Source organism: Myotis davidii, unplaced genomic scaffold (genome assembly GCF_000327345.1).
Source record: "Myotis davidii unplaced genomic scaffold, ASM32734v1 scaffold167, whole genome shotgun sequence".
In the NCBI taxonomy this organism is placed as follows: Eukaryota; Metazoa; Chordata; class Mammalia; order Chiroptera; family Vespertilionidae; genus Myotis; species Myotis davidii.
The window spans coordinates 3,034,673-3,050,601 of NW_006300048.1; the positions used below are offsets into that span (position 1 = coordinate 3,034,673).

Sequence of the window (15,929 nt, forward strand, 5' to 3'; positions counted from 1 at the left end):
CGAACGGTGGGGCCGCTCGTCCCTGCGGCTTCGGTCGCGCACGGGGCGCGGGGCCCGGCTACAGGTAGAAAATAGATGTCAGGGTGGAGGCCTGCGACCGGCAGGGGTGGGAGGGAATGGGGGCACGTGACATGGAGATGGTTGGTGTTTGAGATCATAAACGGGTTCTTTTGCCCTTCTGCCGTCGTTCCCCATTCCTAAAGACCAGACCCTGAACTCATATTGTTCGTATTGTGGCCAAAAAAATATATCATTAAGACGCATTTTAAGGTTTAGTGCTAAAATGGCCAAAATGGTCAAAAAACAATTGCCAGCTGCTGTGAGTTTTTAGGAGCAACCGGAGAGGGGTGTGTGTGGAGAGAGAGAGAGAGAGAGAAGAAACGCTGACTTCTCTAGGGTTTGTGTGTGTCTAGGTTACTCAGAACCGAGCTTTGCCCCGTGGGCCAGACAAAAGGAAGTGGACCATCTCAGCTCATGCAAAGTTCCTCTGTTGAAAGTGTCTCTCCCTTTTTTGTGCTAATCCACATTTTCTCCCCCACTTAGGGTTCCCAAGGTTGAAGCCATTGGAGAGGGGTGTGGCTGTTGAAAACCCTCCCATTCTGAATTCCCACAGAGTTTATAACAACAGCAGGGGCCACATTGTCTTGTATGACCCAGCAGCTCAAACTGTCCTCGGACTGCATCAGTTCGCCTTGCCAGACTGAAAGGTCCTTGACACCAAAGACCAACTTTCTGGCTTCCTTTATACCCTTTACAATAGCTTTATTTCATAGATTGGGCAAATGGGAGAGAAGATAAAGTGGCGTGGCTGAGAACGCACAGATGATCCACCGGAACCAAACATGGCAATAATGAGTGACATTCATTTCCAGCTCGCGTGGGCTGGAGCTGGGAAGCAAGGGAGACCTCACCTCCCATGCAGAATTTAAGGAGCGCCGAAAAAACTCAGTAATCAAGATGAGTAATATTTTAATGCAGTATTTAAAAATTAATGCGGCCCTAGCCGGTTTGGCTCAGTGGATATAGAGCATCAGCCTGCAGACTGAAGGGTCCCAGGTTCGATTCTGGTCAAGGGCACATGCCTGGGTTTCGGGCTCAATCCCCAGTGGGGAGTGTGCAGGAGGCAGCCAATCAATGATTCTCTCTCTCATCATTGATGTCTCTATCTCTCTCTCCCTCTCCCTTCCTCTCTGAAATCAATAAAAAATATGTTAAAAATTAATGCAAAAAAATCCATGATGAACAAAATGTCAAGATTGTAAATAAGATAATGTGTTAGTCTGATGACCCTGTTGTTATTGTGCAATGGAACAGTGGTTACCAATCAGCCCAGGGTTCCCGGGCCTGTGTAGCCCTCAGGCCCCCACCAGGTGATGTGCACAGGTGACTGTGGCAACACTGGCTTTAGATGGAGTTGTGATTTTTAGTCTTAGAGCTTTAATTAGCTTTTTACCCTCGGTTCAAAATAAGTGCGTATTTGCTAAGTGAACACAGGGGTGACATTTCCCTTATCTTTGTTTCCGTATGAGTCTTCACAGCATTTCAATTTATAAAGAACTTTAGTACATATCATTTCATGTAATTCTCAAATAAACAAAAAATCCTGATTTTTTTGGTGGTGGTGTTACCCTCATTTTAGAAAAAAAGAAACTAGGCCTCGGATTAAGGTCCTAACCCAGCAGTATCAAGCCGGGCAGTGACGGAGCTGGGCTTCTGACCACCCGTGACCCAGATCCCACCGCGAGCTGCCTCGCCAGATTGCTTCCTACTCTCTACCCAACCCTCTGTCTCCGCCTTCTCAGCTCTGTGCTCTCATGTCTCTCTGCCATTCTCCCAGGGGGTTGTGGATGTGCTTGTGTGAGTAAGTGTGTACAGTGACATGTGTGTTTGCTTGTGTGAGTGTGTACACATATGGGCGTGCACGTGTGTGTTCAGAGCATGAGGACACGTGACACAGAACAGAAAATGCGGGAAGGAGGGCTGCGGGTGCTGCGGTAAGGCAGAGCACCCCTCTGACTTTCTTGGGCTCAGGATGGCATGTGGGAGAGCTAGCACAGCCCTGCGAGCTGCGTGGAATGACCCCAACCTCCATCCCCAGGAGCTATTGCCAGGTCAGTGGCAGGCCACCGCCGCTTTTGTTGAACAATATGCCATTGTATATATACACCGTATTTCAATGTGCCAGTGTGTGTGTGTGTGTGTGTATATATATATATACAATATATATGTATATTGTATATATATATATACACACGCTCAACCTTGATGAACATCTAGGTTAGAGTTTTTATCATAAATGGTGGTTGAATTTTGTTAACCAATGTCACCTCAAAAAGTTCAATTAAAACATTGCATCTGGCAATGAAAAGGTCATCTTTGATGGCTCAAGGATTTCCAGTAAATGATAGGGGCGTGACCTTGACCGCAATGGCTCAATGGGGAGTGGGCGTTGAGGAAGTGGAGGCGGGGAAAGAGCAGGTGAAGGGAAGAAGAGATCTCAGGCAGCGGCTTAGAGGAGACAGCATGCTCTTCAGCAAAGGGAGTCATCTCTCCTGAAGTCCTCTGTAAATCTCACCTGCTGGTCGCGTGGGTGTTTGGACAATAGAAGTTCCTTTTCCATCTGTGCATGTATATTATGTACTGCCCGCCTTGTTCCAGAAGACTCCGTTGGCTCGGGTTCCGGTCTGCCACGGACCACCTAGACTCAGCCTCCCTTACACGACTGTAGAGGACACAGGTCTGTACGTAAACTGCCGGTTTCCAGAGCTGACGTAGGCTATCGGAGCACAGAAGCAAGGGCGATTGGAACGGGAACACGCAGACACCATCTTTCCCTCCTGGGGGAGCATAACTCAGCAGGTGCAGTCTTAGGGCTCAGCTGCTCCTACAGGCCTGTTAGCCAGCTCAAGTCCTGCCCCAGCCTTAGGTCGCTGACAAGCCTCACATGTGCGGGTTAATGCTATGTCCTGGCTGTGTGGGCCTCTCCCTCCTGCTGCCCCAGTCCCTGGTGAGGGTCCCTGACAAGCTGAGAGACCGCATCCCCCAGGCATGCCTCACTGTGCCTCTTTTTTTTAATTTAAAAAGTCATTTAGTTACTTTTATTCCACCCATTTCTCCTGCTCTCCCACCCGCTTCCTCTGGCAACCACCAGACTGTGGAGACCACCACTGTGTCTGGCTGCAGGAGTTTGCGGCCTTGATGTCCCATGACTATTTTAACCTCAGCTGTCCTGTTTAGGGGTCTGAAGAGAATGCTGTGTCACCTCAGCCGGCCCCAGGCCTCTTGAACAAACTCTACCTTTTAGAGCTTTTTTTACCCAGGGGACGTCCAGATTTATAGCCAAGAAGCCCCCTTCCTTCAAAGGTCTGCTGAGACTTTAGCTTTGATTTAAAAAAATATATGTATTTTTATTGATTTCAGAGAAGAAGGGAGAGGGAGAGATAGAAACATCAATGATGAGAGAGAATCATTGATTGGCTGCTTCCTGCACACCCCCTATTGAGGATTGAGCCTGCAACCCAGGCATGTGCCCTTAACCAGAATCGAACCTGGGACCCTTCAGTCCACAGGCCGACGCTCTATCCACTGAGCCAAACCAGATAGGGCTAGCTTTGCTTTTAAAATGCCTTCTCAGGGCCTTCATTTCCTCGTTATCAAAATTAGAGATATTATATAAACACTCTCAAGGTCTAGGATTCAGTATTACTCAGGTTGGAGTACCTTAACAAAATACCGCAGGCTGGGTGGCTTAAACAACAGAAATTTATTTCCTCACAGTTCTAGAGGCTACAAGTCTGAAATAAGGTCCAGCATGGTCAGCTCCGGGTGAGGGCTCTCTTTCTGGCTTGTAGGTGGCCGCCTTCTCTCTGCGTCTTCACATGGCTGAGTGCTGGTGCCTCTTCTCATAAGGGCAAAGCCCTATTGACCTCACTTACCCTTTGTCACCTTCTCACATGCCTCATCTTCAAATACAGTCACATGGGGGGTTAGGGTTTTAACGTAAGAATTTTAGGGGGACACAGCATTCAGTCCCTAACAGATGCTATGGTTGTTCTGAGGAAGAAATGGAGAGGTAGGATTTTTATATTTCCAATAGGGTGGGGCAGACGGGAGGGCGGGGGTTAGGGGAAGGTTGGCCACACCTGCTGAATGAGGGGAGAACTTGGGACTGAGGATGTGCACTTCTATTAAAAGTGGTTATCCTCTCTCCAGACTACTTTGTCACTCTCCGTGGATAGAAGAGAAGCCAAGACTCCAGGTGTAGAGGGCGGGGCTGGGAGCCAGGGCTGGACCTGCCCCTGCGTGCCCAGGAAGGTCTGTGGATACTACTGGGGACCATACTGGCCAACTAAACATGATTGAGAAGAGTTAGTGCTGTTGACTGTGCTGGGCAGGTTTCTATATTAGGATGTGGGTTCCTATCAGGATACTAGCTAAGAACGCAGTCAGCATGGAAGGAGAGATGCCACCAAAATTTAAGCATTAATTTGTAGGATTTTAGAAATAGAGAAGGAACTGTCAGTGGTATCAAGATGGCAGCTTTGCAGTGGCAGCCTCAGGGGCCTGGTGGGGAAGAGATGGCCTGAGCTACCAGGCACAGGGAAACCTCTGAGTGTTTCTGAGGCAGGCGAGCCTCAGGTAGATGCAGGGTGCTGGGGCTGCTCCTTCCCCAGGTGCTAAGGGCACTGCTGACACTGAGGCTGAGTACCTGTGAGGCCGGTGGTAGCCAAAATAAACGGGGTGTCAGGATCAGGACCTGGAGTGGTGCTGGGGCCATGGAAAGTGGGCTGCATCTGTCAGGAGGGGCGCACTGTAATGTTGGAATTTTTCCAAGGGTGATGGTCAGGGGGCCTCAGGTGAATGAAGGGCACATCTTTCTTGGTCCCTTTATTAGGAAGGTAAGATGCTGGCCTAGATTTACTAGGATAAAAAAAATTTTATTTTTCTTTAGGAGAGGTAAAAAATTATATTTCTTGTTAACCAGCGGGGCAGATGAAATAGGTGGTGGGGTGGATGGTGCTGTTTGGGTTGTGATTTTTAAAAAAAATATATTTTATTGATTTTTTACAGAGAGGAAGGGAGAGAGATAGTTAGTTAGAAACATCCATGAGAGAGGAACATCGATCAGCTGCCTCCTGCACATCTCCCACTGGGGATGTGCCCGCAACCCAGGTACATGCCCCTGACCGGAACCGAACCTGGGACCTTTCAGTCTGCAGGCTGACGCTCTATCCGCTGAGCCAAACCGGTTTCGGCTGGGTTGTGATTTTTAAAATACATATATTTTTATTGATTTCAGAGAGGAAGGGAGATAAAGACATCAATGATGAGTCACCGATCAGCTGCCTCCTGCACGCTTCACACTGGGGATTGAACCTGCAATCCGGGCATGTGCCCTGACTGGGACCTGAACCGTGACCTCCTGGTTCATAGGTCGATGCTCAACCACTGAGTAGTTGTTTTTAAGAGCAACCGGCACTCTTGAAGAGGAAGGACAGAACTCCTGAAGAGTTTGTTCCTCTGGCTCCAAGATAACCCAGGCAAAGCCAAGTTTGGCTTCAAATGAGCTGAGACAGGAAAATGATTCCCACACAATGGCCCAGGTGTGTAAGGGTCTTATAATGACATGGGGTTGAGCCTGGAAGTTTTTGTCCGATTGTCATTGCTCCACTGGTGTCCCCGACTCAAGCTGGTGCACCGCTCCACCAGACTTATGGTTCTTGTGTTTGAGGCCTCCCTGCGGCTCCGTGGGTCAGGTGTCCTCTGCACCCAGGGACAGGTGCCATATTCAACCACTGGCTTCAGGGTAGCCTGGGCTGTCCTACCTTCCTCCTGACTGTCCCACCTTCCATCCTGAGGGTATACGTAAGGGAACCTATGACATCACCACCACTGACAGGACAGCAGAGAGCACAGGAAGCAGGGTGGCAGGGAGGACCACTGGAAGGGCAGCTGCAGTCCCAGACTTCAATCAGTATTTTAATTACCGAGTCTATATTTAACAAGACAATGTGGGAGAAATAAAGAGGAAGGAAGGGGTGGGTAGTGAGAGGCCTCAGAGGCGCTGACCCACTTTCTGCACTGGCTGCAGAGCCCTGCAGTCCTGGTCAGAGTTCCTGGCCTCGTCCTCTTCAGAAGCCCCAGCAGGCGCCAAAGGAGGTGCTTAAGCGGCTCTCTGGCAGCTGCAGCCCAACAGAGACGTGTCTTCAGTTCTGTCCTTGAATCTTCCTCCGCTCTGCAGCAGGGTTACAGGGGGCTGGCCAAGGGTCTCAGGTGGGTCAGTGTGACCGCAGGGTCACCTCGATGGCCTTGACTGTAGTGTTGAGCACGGTGGCTGGAAGCCTCACAGCAGGGAGTACAGCAGGGATGTCTCTGGGGACCCTCTGCATGGGTGGGATGTTGGGGCCCTCCAGTGTGTCTAGGATCCCTGGGAGGAGGAGGAGGAGGACGGAAGGTGAGCAAGAGCTGGCTGGATCCTGCCCTAGGCAGCTGTGCTTCCCTCCCGCCACACCCTGGCCTCCTGTCACTTACCCTCTACCACCTTGTGGTAGGCAAAGTGCAGATAGAGCAGGAAGAGCATGTGTAGGGCAGCGAGGGTGCCACAGAGGAGCAGCCGCTGGGTGGGGCCCACAGTCCGTGACACCAGCACTGCCACCTAGGGCCACAGGAATACAGCTTAGAGCAGCGGTCGCCAACCCATGGTCCGTGGACCACTGGTGGTCCGTAGGTCCGAAAGGCTGGCGGCTGCTGGCTTAGAGGGCCTGGCCCCAGTGAGCAGAGTGGAGAAGATACTCCTCCCCAGATCAGAACCATCTTTGGGCTCTTCTCCCCCACTGAGAGCCTTTTATGAGGTTCGGCCCAAGTTCTGGCCTTTCCCCAGCTCCCCGGGAGGACAGCCCACCCCTCTGGAAATCTCCTGCCCGGCTTACCATACGCAGGGTGGACAGCCCCCCCACCAGCAGCCAGAAGAGGTAGAAGAGGGCGTGGAGGTGGATGTTGTAGGTGATGAGCAGGACAATGCAGTGCCCAAAGAGGCCGTAGCCCTAGGAGGGATGGCGGAGAGGAAAACCTCAGGTTGGCTGGCCTCTGGACCCGCATGGGGACCCTGGGAAGTAAATGGTCCACGGCCAGCTTCTCCCATTCCAGGCCCTGGAGCCCCAGGACAGATGCAGACCAGGGCCCGGCTACTGTTATAAGGTCACCCTTGCCCACCACCATGCTGGACTCCTTACCAGCAGTGCCAGCATCTGGAGCATGGTGATCTGGGCGTTGCACAGGTAGGCGAGGAAGTAGATGAAGGATGAGACACCCAGCCAGTAGCCAAAGCAGGTGCCAATGGCTGTGCCCATCAGGGTGCCCTCCCGCTGTGGGGTGAAGGCTCTACTTAATCCTGGGAGGCCTCTGGTCTCCACCTTACCCAGGGCTATCCTCAGGGCTGCTTCTCACTCCAACATTTTCTCCTTGGGCAGCTTTCAACTCAGCCACCCCCCAAGGTCCTCTGTCCTGCTTACGATAATGGTGTCCGATGTCTTCATCCCGTGGAGGAGAATGGCAACCAGTGTGAAGACCAGCATGAGAGGTCCATAGAGCTCACCAGCGATTTTCTGTCAATATACCAACTCATTCAGGCTGGAGGGTACAATGGCTCTTCTGTCTGTTCCTTCCTAGGTTTTGCCTGGTGACCCCTCCCTCTGCCCTAGCGCCTCCCCTGGCTCTCCCAGTCATGCCACCCTCTATTCACCTGGGGGAAGTTGACCATCTTGATGGGGATCATGGACTCCAGGAGCCTGGGAGAGGAGAGATGAGAGCAGAGGCAGCACTTATGAGGTTCTGGAGGGCCTGAACCTTATTCATCTCTCTAACTCCAGAGAACATGCTAGAGACGGTAAAGGGAGAAGAGGGCAGTAAAGACAGACAGGGAATGAGGAAGTCACTTTGTTGCCCGAAAAATGCTTCCAGGAAGGACCACCTTTGATGCTGTGCTGACTGATGCAGCAGCAAAATGGAGAACCAGGGAGCCCCGCTGGGTGTGGGAGAGGGTTTGACAATTTACCTATTTGAACTGCTCTCCTTTAAAAGGCAAACCTCAGAGAATGCCCAGATTTCCGAACTGTGATGGCGAAGCCCCGGGAAAGGTTTTGAAGGTGGTACTTGAGGGAACCAGTGTGCCCCCTGCCTCCCTCCTGATTGTCACTCCTCCAGGCACTGCTGAGTATTTTCTTGAAATGTATTTGAAGCGGTATGAAAATTCCAGGCAGAAGGAATACAAGTCCCCATTCTCTGCTTAAGTGGCTAGCTCCTAATAATACCTTGGAATTTGACTAGATTTTACCCCCTCTGGGAAACCCACCCTGTCCCCCCTTTAGCCTACTCTGGGTCGGGTGTCCCCCATGTGTCCCTTCATAGCAAACGAGTGCTGTACTATAACTGCACTCACGGGCAAGGCTCCCATTTGTCTTCCCCACTAACTCAGACACAACTAGTAGAGTATGCAGAGAAAAAGCTTAGTAAGTACTTGCTGAGTGTACTGGGTATTTGCTTAAGTACTGGTTAAATTGAAGGATCAACAAAGAACCAAGCCAAGATTAATTCCAGTTCATGAAAAGTCATTAACAACTATGTACTGATATTCTGGTGCAGAGACTGTTCTGGTGTTGGGAATAAAATGATAAGCAAAACAGAGCCTGCTTTTGAGGAGGTCTCTGGGGAGACAGACCCAAGAATAAGAAAGCATAGCACTGCTTAAATAAATGAGGCACACGGCCTGCCTGCCGTGAGTTTGACATGCTTGGTAAGTGTCATCTGTTAGAGGAAAGCACAGACCTCCATGAGAGCACCAGGAAAGAACAAACTGGGCACAGGGCTGAGGAATGAGAAACAAAGGAGGCAACATTTGAGCTCGGTTTTGAGGGAAGATGAGTGGTTTCCTAGATGGAAAGAGGAAGGTGGTGGGGTAACACCACGTCCTGTTCTGGGACTGGTAAGAGGAATGGTGTAGCTGGAATACAGATGTAATGATGAGGGCTGGTGGTGTCAAGAAGAGGGGGGCTTAAGGGCTTGGTCTCCGGCTATAGTTTAGATGTGAGAAGGGCAGCGTCCGCAGGAGAAGGATCCTCACCTGCTTCGCACCTGGGCAGGCTCCACATCGAAGTAGGGTCTCAGGATGTCGATGTTGGCATACAAGCTGAAGGCCCTCGAGGCTTGTCTCTTCCCTGCCTGCCACATCTGAAGGGAGGTGGATGGGTGTTGTCAGACTGCTGGCTCTATGCCCTCTTCGTCTTTTCTGTTGGATTTCTACATGGTTCTACGCCAGAACCTGGGGCCGCCTAGGTGCACTTTCCCACCTGCCAGGGATCGTCTTGCTTACCTGGTCAGCCACCTGCCGGCTCAACTGTCCCTTAAAGCCCTTCATGCCCAGGAATTCCCCATCCTCTTCTTCAGCAGCCGCGGCATCAGCATCTACTTCTTCCTCACGCAGGCGCTGGTGCAGCTCACCCATATCCTCGAAGCTGGAGCCTGAGGTATCGTCCATGTTCTCCATGTCAATCACAGCTGAGCCCCCACCCTGTGAAGACAGTGAGCTCCTAGAGCGCAGGACCTTTCTGCCCCATCCATTCTGTCACCCCAGGGCTTGGGGCTTTGTTCTCCCACAACTGGGACATGACCTGGAATCACCATAGACCATGCATTCTCGTCCACTCCTTGGCTCTCGGAACTTTGGTTCTCTTCTCTCTTTTCTGGCCGGAGAAACTGACTACTCCCTGTCTCCCATAAGATGTCTTTCTCCTACCTTCCCTATCAAAGACCAAAGGACTGCAAAAGCGCCCACTTCCTTTGTCTTTCCCAACCCCGAACAAGCCCGTGCACACAGTATGGTTTCAGCTAGTGCAATACTCCCCCTGGCCCCGACCGATCTCCTAACTTGTCCCGAAAGAAGGCGGGTGGGGCCCGAGGCCCTCCGGCCCGAGTACACGTCCGGCCCTTTCGGGCCAGCACCAGTGCCCCTGACGGTCGGGTGCCCCGAGACCCAAAGGAGAGGGAAAGTGCTGCAAACGGAGCAGACTTCTAGGGCCCGGGGAGAGTCCCTCCGACACTTCTGACCACCGCCGTCCGTAGGGCTGCTGGCAGCCGGAGCCTTGAGGCCATTACCTGGATGTTTTCTTCGAACCCTCCCCATTCCGGGCCAGTCCCATTGCGGGAGCCGCCGGCCGGCGTCGCCGTAGTTGCCATGTCCCTCGAGGGCTCCCGCCGCTGAAGCCCGCGCTGCTCCCGCGCGCGGAGGACGAGCAGGAGAGACGTGGGTCTGAGAGGAGGAAAGGTACAGGGGGAGAGAGGTGGGATGAACCGGACCGCAAAAAAAAAAAAAAGAAAGAAAAAGAAAAAAAAGAAACCCGGATGTTTGGCTCAAACTGACTTCCGGAAGTTGGGGACGTGGACAGAGGGCAGAGTCTCGCGATATTTAATCTTCCAGGCGGTGACGCGTTGCCTCGGAGACGGAGGAGGGCGACTGGAACGTACGCGCCAGTTGCAACCTGAATCACGTGGAGGGGGCGAAGATGGCGGCGGCCCAGGCGGTGGAGGAGATGCGGAGCCGCGTGGTGCTGGGGGAGTTCGGCGTTCGCAATGTAAGCCCTGTTGCCTTGGAATCGGGAGGAGAAAATGAGAGAGGGACGGGAGTGGGGACGGGCTTAACCTGGCTGCCCCTTCGCGGACAGATGCGTCTCTCTCTCTTTTAGGTTCATACCACCGACTTTCCCGGGAACTATTCGGGCTACGATGATGCCTGGGACCAGGACCGCTTCGAGAAGGTGGGTGGAGCTGGCCATGTCGGAGAGAGTGTGAGGTCGGACCTGGTGGTCTGAGCAGCCTGTGCCTCGGAAGCTGTCCCTGGGGTTTGACTCGGTTCATGAAACGTTTATTGAGCCATGTGCTAGGCGCTCCGTGCACACATGGCTTCCACCCTGTTCTGCGAGCAAGATGTTCAGTCTTGTTGGAGAAGAGCGCGCATCAACAAATGATTTCAGTATAATGTGGAAAACGCGGTTCTTAGCAGTGAGGACGACGGGGGATGGAGTGGGGTAGGGGTATCCCGTCCCGCAGAAGCGCTTAATCTAGAATGGAAGGGAGGGTAGAGCAGTGGTTCTCAACCCTAGCTGCACATTAGAATCACCTGGGAATCTTTTTAAAATCCTGATTTCTGGGCTTCATCCTCCGGAAATTCTGTTTCTTTGTTACTAATGTTGTGGCCTCACCCCATAACAAAGAAACAGAATTTCCAGAGGATTAGGCCCAGAAATCAAGATTTTAAAAAGATTCCCAGGTGATTCTAATGTGCAGCCAAGGTTGAGAACCACTGGGATAGAGGAACGAAAGATTTCGTTAAAGAGATGACATCTGCTTGAGCCTAGAACAATGAGCAGAATCTGAGAACAGCGAAGGGTGAGGAGAAACTGAGGAGCTAAATTATAAGGGCTGTGTGAGCCGTGCTGTGGGAATGCCCACGCAGTTCATTATTGCTAGAATATAATGTGGATGGTCTGGCGGCTGTGCCTCAGTGGTTGAGCGTGGGCCCATGAACCAAAAGGTCACCGTTCTATTCCAGGTCAGGGCACATGCCTTGGTTGCAGCCTCATCCCCAGTAGGGAGCGTGCAGGTGGCAGCCTATTGATGTGTCTCTCTCACGGATGTTTCTATCTCTCTCCATTCCTCTCTCTCTAAAAATCAGTAAAATGTTTTTTTAAGAAGTATAAAATGGATGGTCATCAGTGGTGGGCAAGATTGAAATGTGTCTTAGGGACTGTAGGTGACAGAGCAAAGGGTAGATAGAAAGTATGTTTGGTGATTGCATTGACATGGGTTGTAAAGGGGGAGTGTAAAGTGATCTAGCTTGGGGAACTCTTTGATGAATGCGGATGTCATTCATTGATGAGAAATAGATTGGGGGACTGGTGATGCATTCAGTTTCCTGCAAGTAGAGAAGTCTACCAGGCTAGTAGAATATATGTTTGAATTGAGATGTGAAGTGAGATATTTTGGGAGTTGTCAGTACAGATATTTGCTAAGACTGAGTGCGGTTGAGGTCACTCTGAAGGGGAAACTTGGGATAATGTTTACAGAGTAGGTGGAAGATAGTGAATTTAGGATTCATCAGAGAAGGAAGAAAACCAAAAGATTGGTGCTCAGAAATCAAGGCACTAGTTTGAAAAAGCAGTGCTAAATACAACAGAAAAGGCTAACAAGATAGGGGTTTAGTGTCAACTGGACTAAGCAGTATGGAAGCATGTTTTCTAGAGTAGTCCCTCTGCATGGTCTGGCTAGAAGCCATAATGCAGAGACACACAGAAACAACTGGTGTCCTTTGATAGACGATTGGATAAAGATGTGGTACAGCCCGGCTGGTATGGCTCAGTGGTTGAGCATTGGCCTGTGATCCAGGAGGTTGTGGTTCAATTCCTGGTCAGGACATGTCAGGGTTGTGGACTGGCTCCCCTGTAGGGGGCGTGCAGGAGGCAGCTGATCAGTGATTTCTTCTCATCATTCATGTTTCTCTCCCTCTCTGATGGAAAGCAACAATTGAACAAACAAGAAAAATAAATCAATAAAATATATTTTTTTAAAAAATAACAAAAAAAGCACACACTTTTGGGGGGGGGGGGCGGAGGGGTGCGGTGAGAGGATAGTAAAGGGTAAAGGGGTCAAATATGGTGATGGAAGATGATTTGACTTTGGGTGGTGGGTAGACAATGCAATATACAGATCATGTATCCAAGCGTGTACACTCAAAACCTGTATGATCTTATGAGCCCATCACCCCAATAAATTAAAAAAAAAAGTTCTCACTAAGATTTTGGACCAAAAAAAAAACACATTGCAAAAAGAATGAATAAAGAATTAGGGGAGAGCCCTAGCCAGTTTGGCTCAGTGGATGGAGTGTCGGCCTGTGGACTGAAGGGTCCCGGGTTCACATCTGGTCAAGGGCACATACCTGGGTTGTGGGCTCAATCCCCAGTGGGGGCAGGGGGGCATGCAGGAGGCAGCCAATCAATGATTCTCATCATTGATATTTCTCTCGCCCTCCCTCTCCCTTCCTCTCTGAAATCAATAAAAATATATAGTTACAAAAATGATGGAGAAAGGAACATATAATGAGGGACATCTGAGCAAAGAGGTTTTTGGATGAAAAAGAATGTTAATAGTTTAAGGGGAATACCCATGGGGAAGGTAATTGACTATACAGAGAGCAAGCTTCATTTAGTGTTTTTCCTTTTTTTTTTAGAATTTCCGAGTGGATGTGGTACACATGGATGAAAATACATTGGAGTTTGACATGGTGGGAATTGATGCAGCCATTGCCAATGCTTTTCGGCGTATTCTGTTAGCTGAGGTACTGGGGGCATGGTGGCAGGGGTGAGTTGCGTGGGGAAACCTTGCCATTACCTCACTTGTAGAATTGTCTCAAGGTTTATTTTTCCTGAAAGTTTGCTGAGCAGTTCTGCTCATTTGTAAATTTTTCATCAAGCATTCTTACAGGAAGAGGTCTTTCCCTGTGTCAGCTGCAGGGAGTTTATGTCTTGGTAGATGATTGTTTTGTTGGGCAGGTGCCAACCATGGCTGTGGAAAAGGTCCTGGTGTACAACAACACATCCATTGTCCAGGATGAGATCCTCGCTCATCGCTTGGGGCTCATTCCCATTCATGCTGATCCCCGTCTTTTTGAATATCGGAACCAAGGTGAGGACTTGAGAAAATGAAATTTTGGGAGAAGGGGAGTAGCTCTTTTCTGCAGAGTAGATTCTGAAATCAGACTACCTGTGTTCAAATCCTGGATGGACTATACTGTATAACCTTAGGCAAGTTACTAATCTTTGGGTACATTAGTGTTATCTGTGAGAACACTTGCCTTTAGTTTAATGAATTTGTTTTAAGAGGATTAAATGAGAAATGTAATGCACTCAGTATGGTGCCTGGCACTCAGATGTGCACTAGTCCTTCGAGAGCTGCCACCTCCTTTCTTTGTGCAGGAGATGAAGAAGGCACAGAAATAGACACTCTGCAGTTTCGGCTGCAGGTCAGGTGTACTCGGAACCCCCACGCTGCTAAAGATTCCTCTGACCCCAATGAACTCTATGTGAACCACAAAGGTGAGTGTTGGTAGTGTGACAGGGCCTACCTGTCGGGTGCTAATTTTAGGGACTGAGGTCTTTTGATGTGCTGCTTCTTCCAGTGTACACCAGGCACATGACATGGGTTCCCCTGGGGAACCAGGCTGACCTCTTCCCGGAGGGCACCATCCGACCAGTGCATGATGACATCCTCATTGCTCAGCTGCGGCCTGGCCAGGAGATTGACCTACTCATGCACTGTGTCAAGGGCATTGGTGAGAACCCCCTGAGCTGCCCTGGGGAGGAAGGCAGTTTGAATACAGTGGGGTGAGGTGTGGCTGAGGGACTCAGCTAAGATGTCACTGACAGGCGTTTGGGGATGTCAGGAAGGGTTTTCCCACAGGCTCTGATTTCCTTCTAGGTAAAGATCATGCCAAGTTTTCACCTGTGGCAACAGCCAGTTACAGGCTCCTGCCGGACATCACACTGTTGGAGCCCGTGGAAGGGGAGGCAGCTGAAGAGCTGAGCCGCTGCTTCTCACCTGGTGTTATCGAGGTGCATGAAGTCCAAGGTATATGGTACTTGGGGTGCTGTTCAGGCCGGGCGTAAGGTGTATTTTCTTTGAAAGTAGCAGAGAGAATGAAAGCTTTGGGCTCATGTGTTGATAACATGGTTTGTTTCCATTAGGTAAAAAGGTGGCCAGGGTTGCCAATCCCCGGCTAGATACCTTCAGCAGGGAAGTCTTCCGGAATGAGAAGCTGAAGAAGGTTGTACGGCTGGCTCGGGTTCGGGACCATTATATCTGTGAGTATCCAGTTTGCAGGGAGTGGTCGGGGTCAGCTCTTTGGTGCTATAACTTCCTTGCAGGGTTCAGATGTAAAATCTAGCAAGCAGTCTAGGCTAAACTGTCTGTTTTGGTTCCCAGTCTCTGTCGAGTCAACAGGGGTATTGCCACCTGATGTGCTGGTGAGCGAAGCCATCAAGGTACTGATGGGCAAGTGCCGGCGGTTCTTGGATGAACTAGATGCAGTTCAGATGGACTGAGGCTTGCAGACTCACTGGCACGACTGGGCTTGGATGCTCCTGAGGCACACTGAAGATTTTGGGTTCTGACCTGCTGCCACAGGACTGCTGTAAGAGCGTCTAGTGTGCTAGGTGTTTTGAGTTTTCTGGGACAATTCCAGCTTTATTTTAGTCAATACATTTTGTTAAATGTGTCACAAAATGTGACGTTTATGCCTTTATAAGGCCTCCATGTAAATAAATTCACATCCAAACAAAAAGTGTTTTGTCTGAGACCACTTATTCAGGTAGATTCACAAATGTGTGGCCTCAGTTCAAATAGGTTTGGCGCTGACAGCATGCTGGTCTCAGATGTCACTGCAGGATAGGGCCAACAAGGCCTACATGGGAAATGACAAATTGAGGTGTTTTCTGGGGACACGGTCAGAAAATACTGTATGCCACTTAACCTGCCTCTTGGTTACTTGAGGAAATGGCTGATAGAGAACCACATGAGTGCCTGGCCAGTGTGGCTCAGCAGTTGAGGGTCAACTCAGGAACTAAGGTCACTGGCTCAGTTCCTGGCCAGGCTACACACCCGGGTTGCTGGCTCGATCCCCAGTAGGGGGCATGCAGGAGGCAGCTATCAATTACTCTCTTGTTGATGTTTCTATCTCTTTTCCTCTCCCTTTCTCTCTAAAATCAATAAAGGAAAAGAAAAAAAGGGGGGGCGGGCGGTAAGGTACACATGAATGGCTTGGTATAACTACCCCTTTAGAACTGATTTAGTGCTTTTAAAGAGAGAAATATTAAATCTGCATTTAA

The 15,929-nt window shown here is 50.3% G+C and overlaps 2 protein-coding genes across 3 annotated transcripts; one reads left to right on the plus strand and one right to left on the minus strand.

The window, feature by feature from the left end:
• Positions 1-5,927: 5,927 nt before the first annotated feature.
• Positions 5,928-10,376, minus strand: YIPF3 (Yip1 domain family member 3). Of its 2 annotated transcripts, XM_006776382.2 has the most exons (9): positions 10,150-10,376; positions 9,368-9,565; positions 9,119-9,225; positions 7,742-7,787; positions 7,512-7,604; positions 7,233-7,364; positions 6,930-7,043; positions 6,532-6,655; positions 5,928-6,427 (listed from the first exon to the last, which is right to left on the minus strand). In XM_006776382.2, exons 1-9 carry the CDS (start codon positions 10,228-10,230, stop codon positions 6,279-6,281), a joined length of 1,044 nt encoding a protein of 347 aa, XP_006776445.1. In that variant the 5' UTR covers positions 10,231-10,376; the 3' UTR covers positions 5,928-6,278. The 2 variants fall into 2 exon arrangements, with proteins under 2 accessions (XP_006776445.1, XP_015427728.1); XM_015572242.1 differs by lacking the exon at positions 6,930-7,043.
• Positions 10,377-10,463: 87 nt separating this feature from the next.
• POLR1C (polymerase (RNA) I polypeptide C) lies at positions 10,464-15,385 on the plus strand. Its single transcript, XM_006776383.2, has 9 exons — positions 10,464-10,625; positions 10,737-10,808; positions 13,277-13,384; positions 13,599-13,731; positions 14,022-14,141; positions 14,225-14,377; positions 14,524-14,673; positions 14,790-14,906; positions 15,028-15,385. Exons 1-9 carry the CDS (start codon positions 10,557-10,559, stop codon positions 15,144-15,146), a joined length of 1,041 nt encoding a protein of 346 aa, XP_006776446.1. The 5' UTR covers positions 10,464-10,556; the 3' UTR covers positions 15,147-15,385.
• Positions 15,386-15,929: the final 544 nt, after the last annotated feature.

Coding starts and splice junctions, on each gene's coding strand:
- POLR1C (XM_006776383.2), top strand. CDS start 10,557: ATGGCGGCGGCCCAGGCGGTGGAGGAGATGCGGAGCCGCGTGGTGCTG. Junction 10,626..10,736: donor GGGAGTTCGGCGTTCGCAAT/GTAAGCCCTGTT, acceptor TCTCTCTTTTAG/GTTCATACCACCGACTTTCC. Junction 10,809..13,276: donor ACCAGGACCGCTTCGAGAAG/GTGGGTGGAGCT, acceptor TTTTTTTTTTAG/AATTTCCGAGTGGATGTGGT.
- YIPF3 (XM_006776382.2), bottom strand. CDS start 10,230: ATGGCAACTACGGCGACGCCGGCCGGCGGCTCCCGCAATGGGACTGGC. Junction 9,566..10,149: donor GGTTCGAAGAAAACATCCAG/GTAATGGCCTCA, acceptor CTGTCTTCACAG/GGTGGGGGCTCAGCTGTGAT. Junction 7,605..7,741: donor AGATGGTCAACTTCCCCCAG/GTGAATAGAGGG, acceptor GTATATTGACAG/AAAATCGCTGGTGAGCTCTA.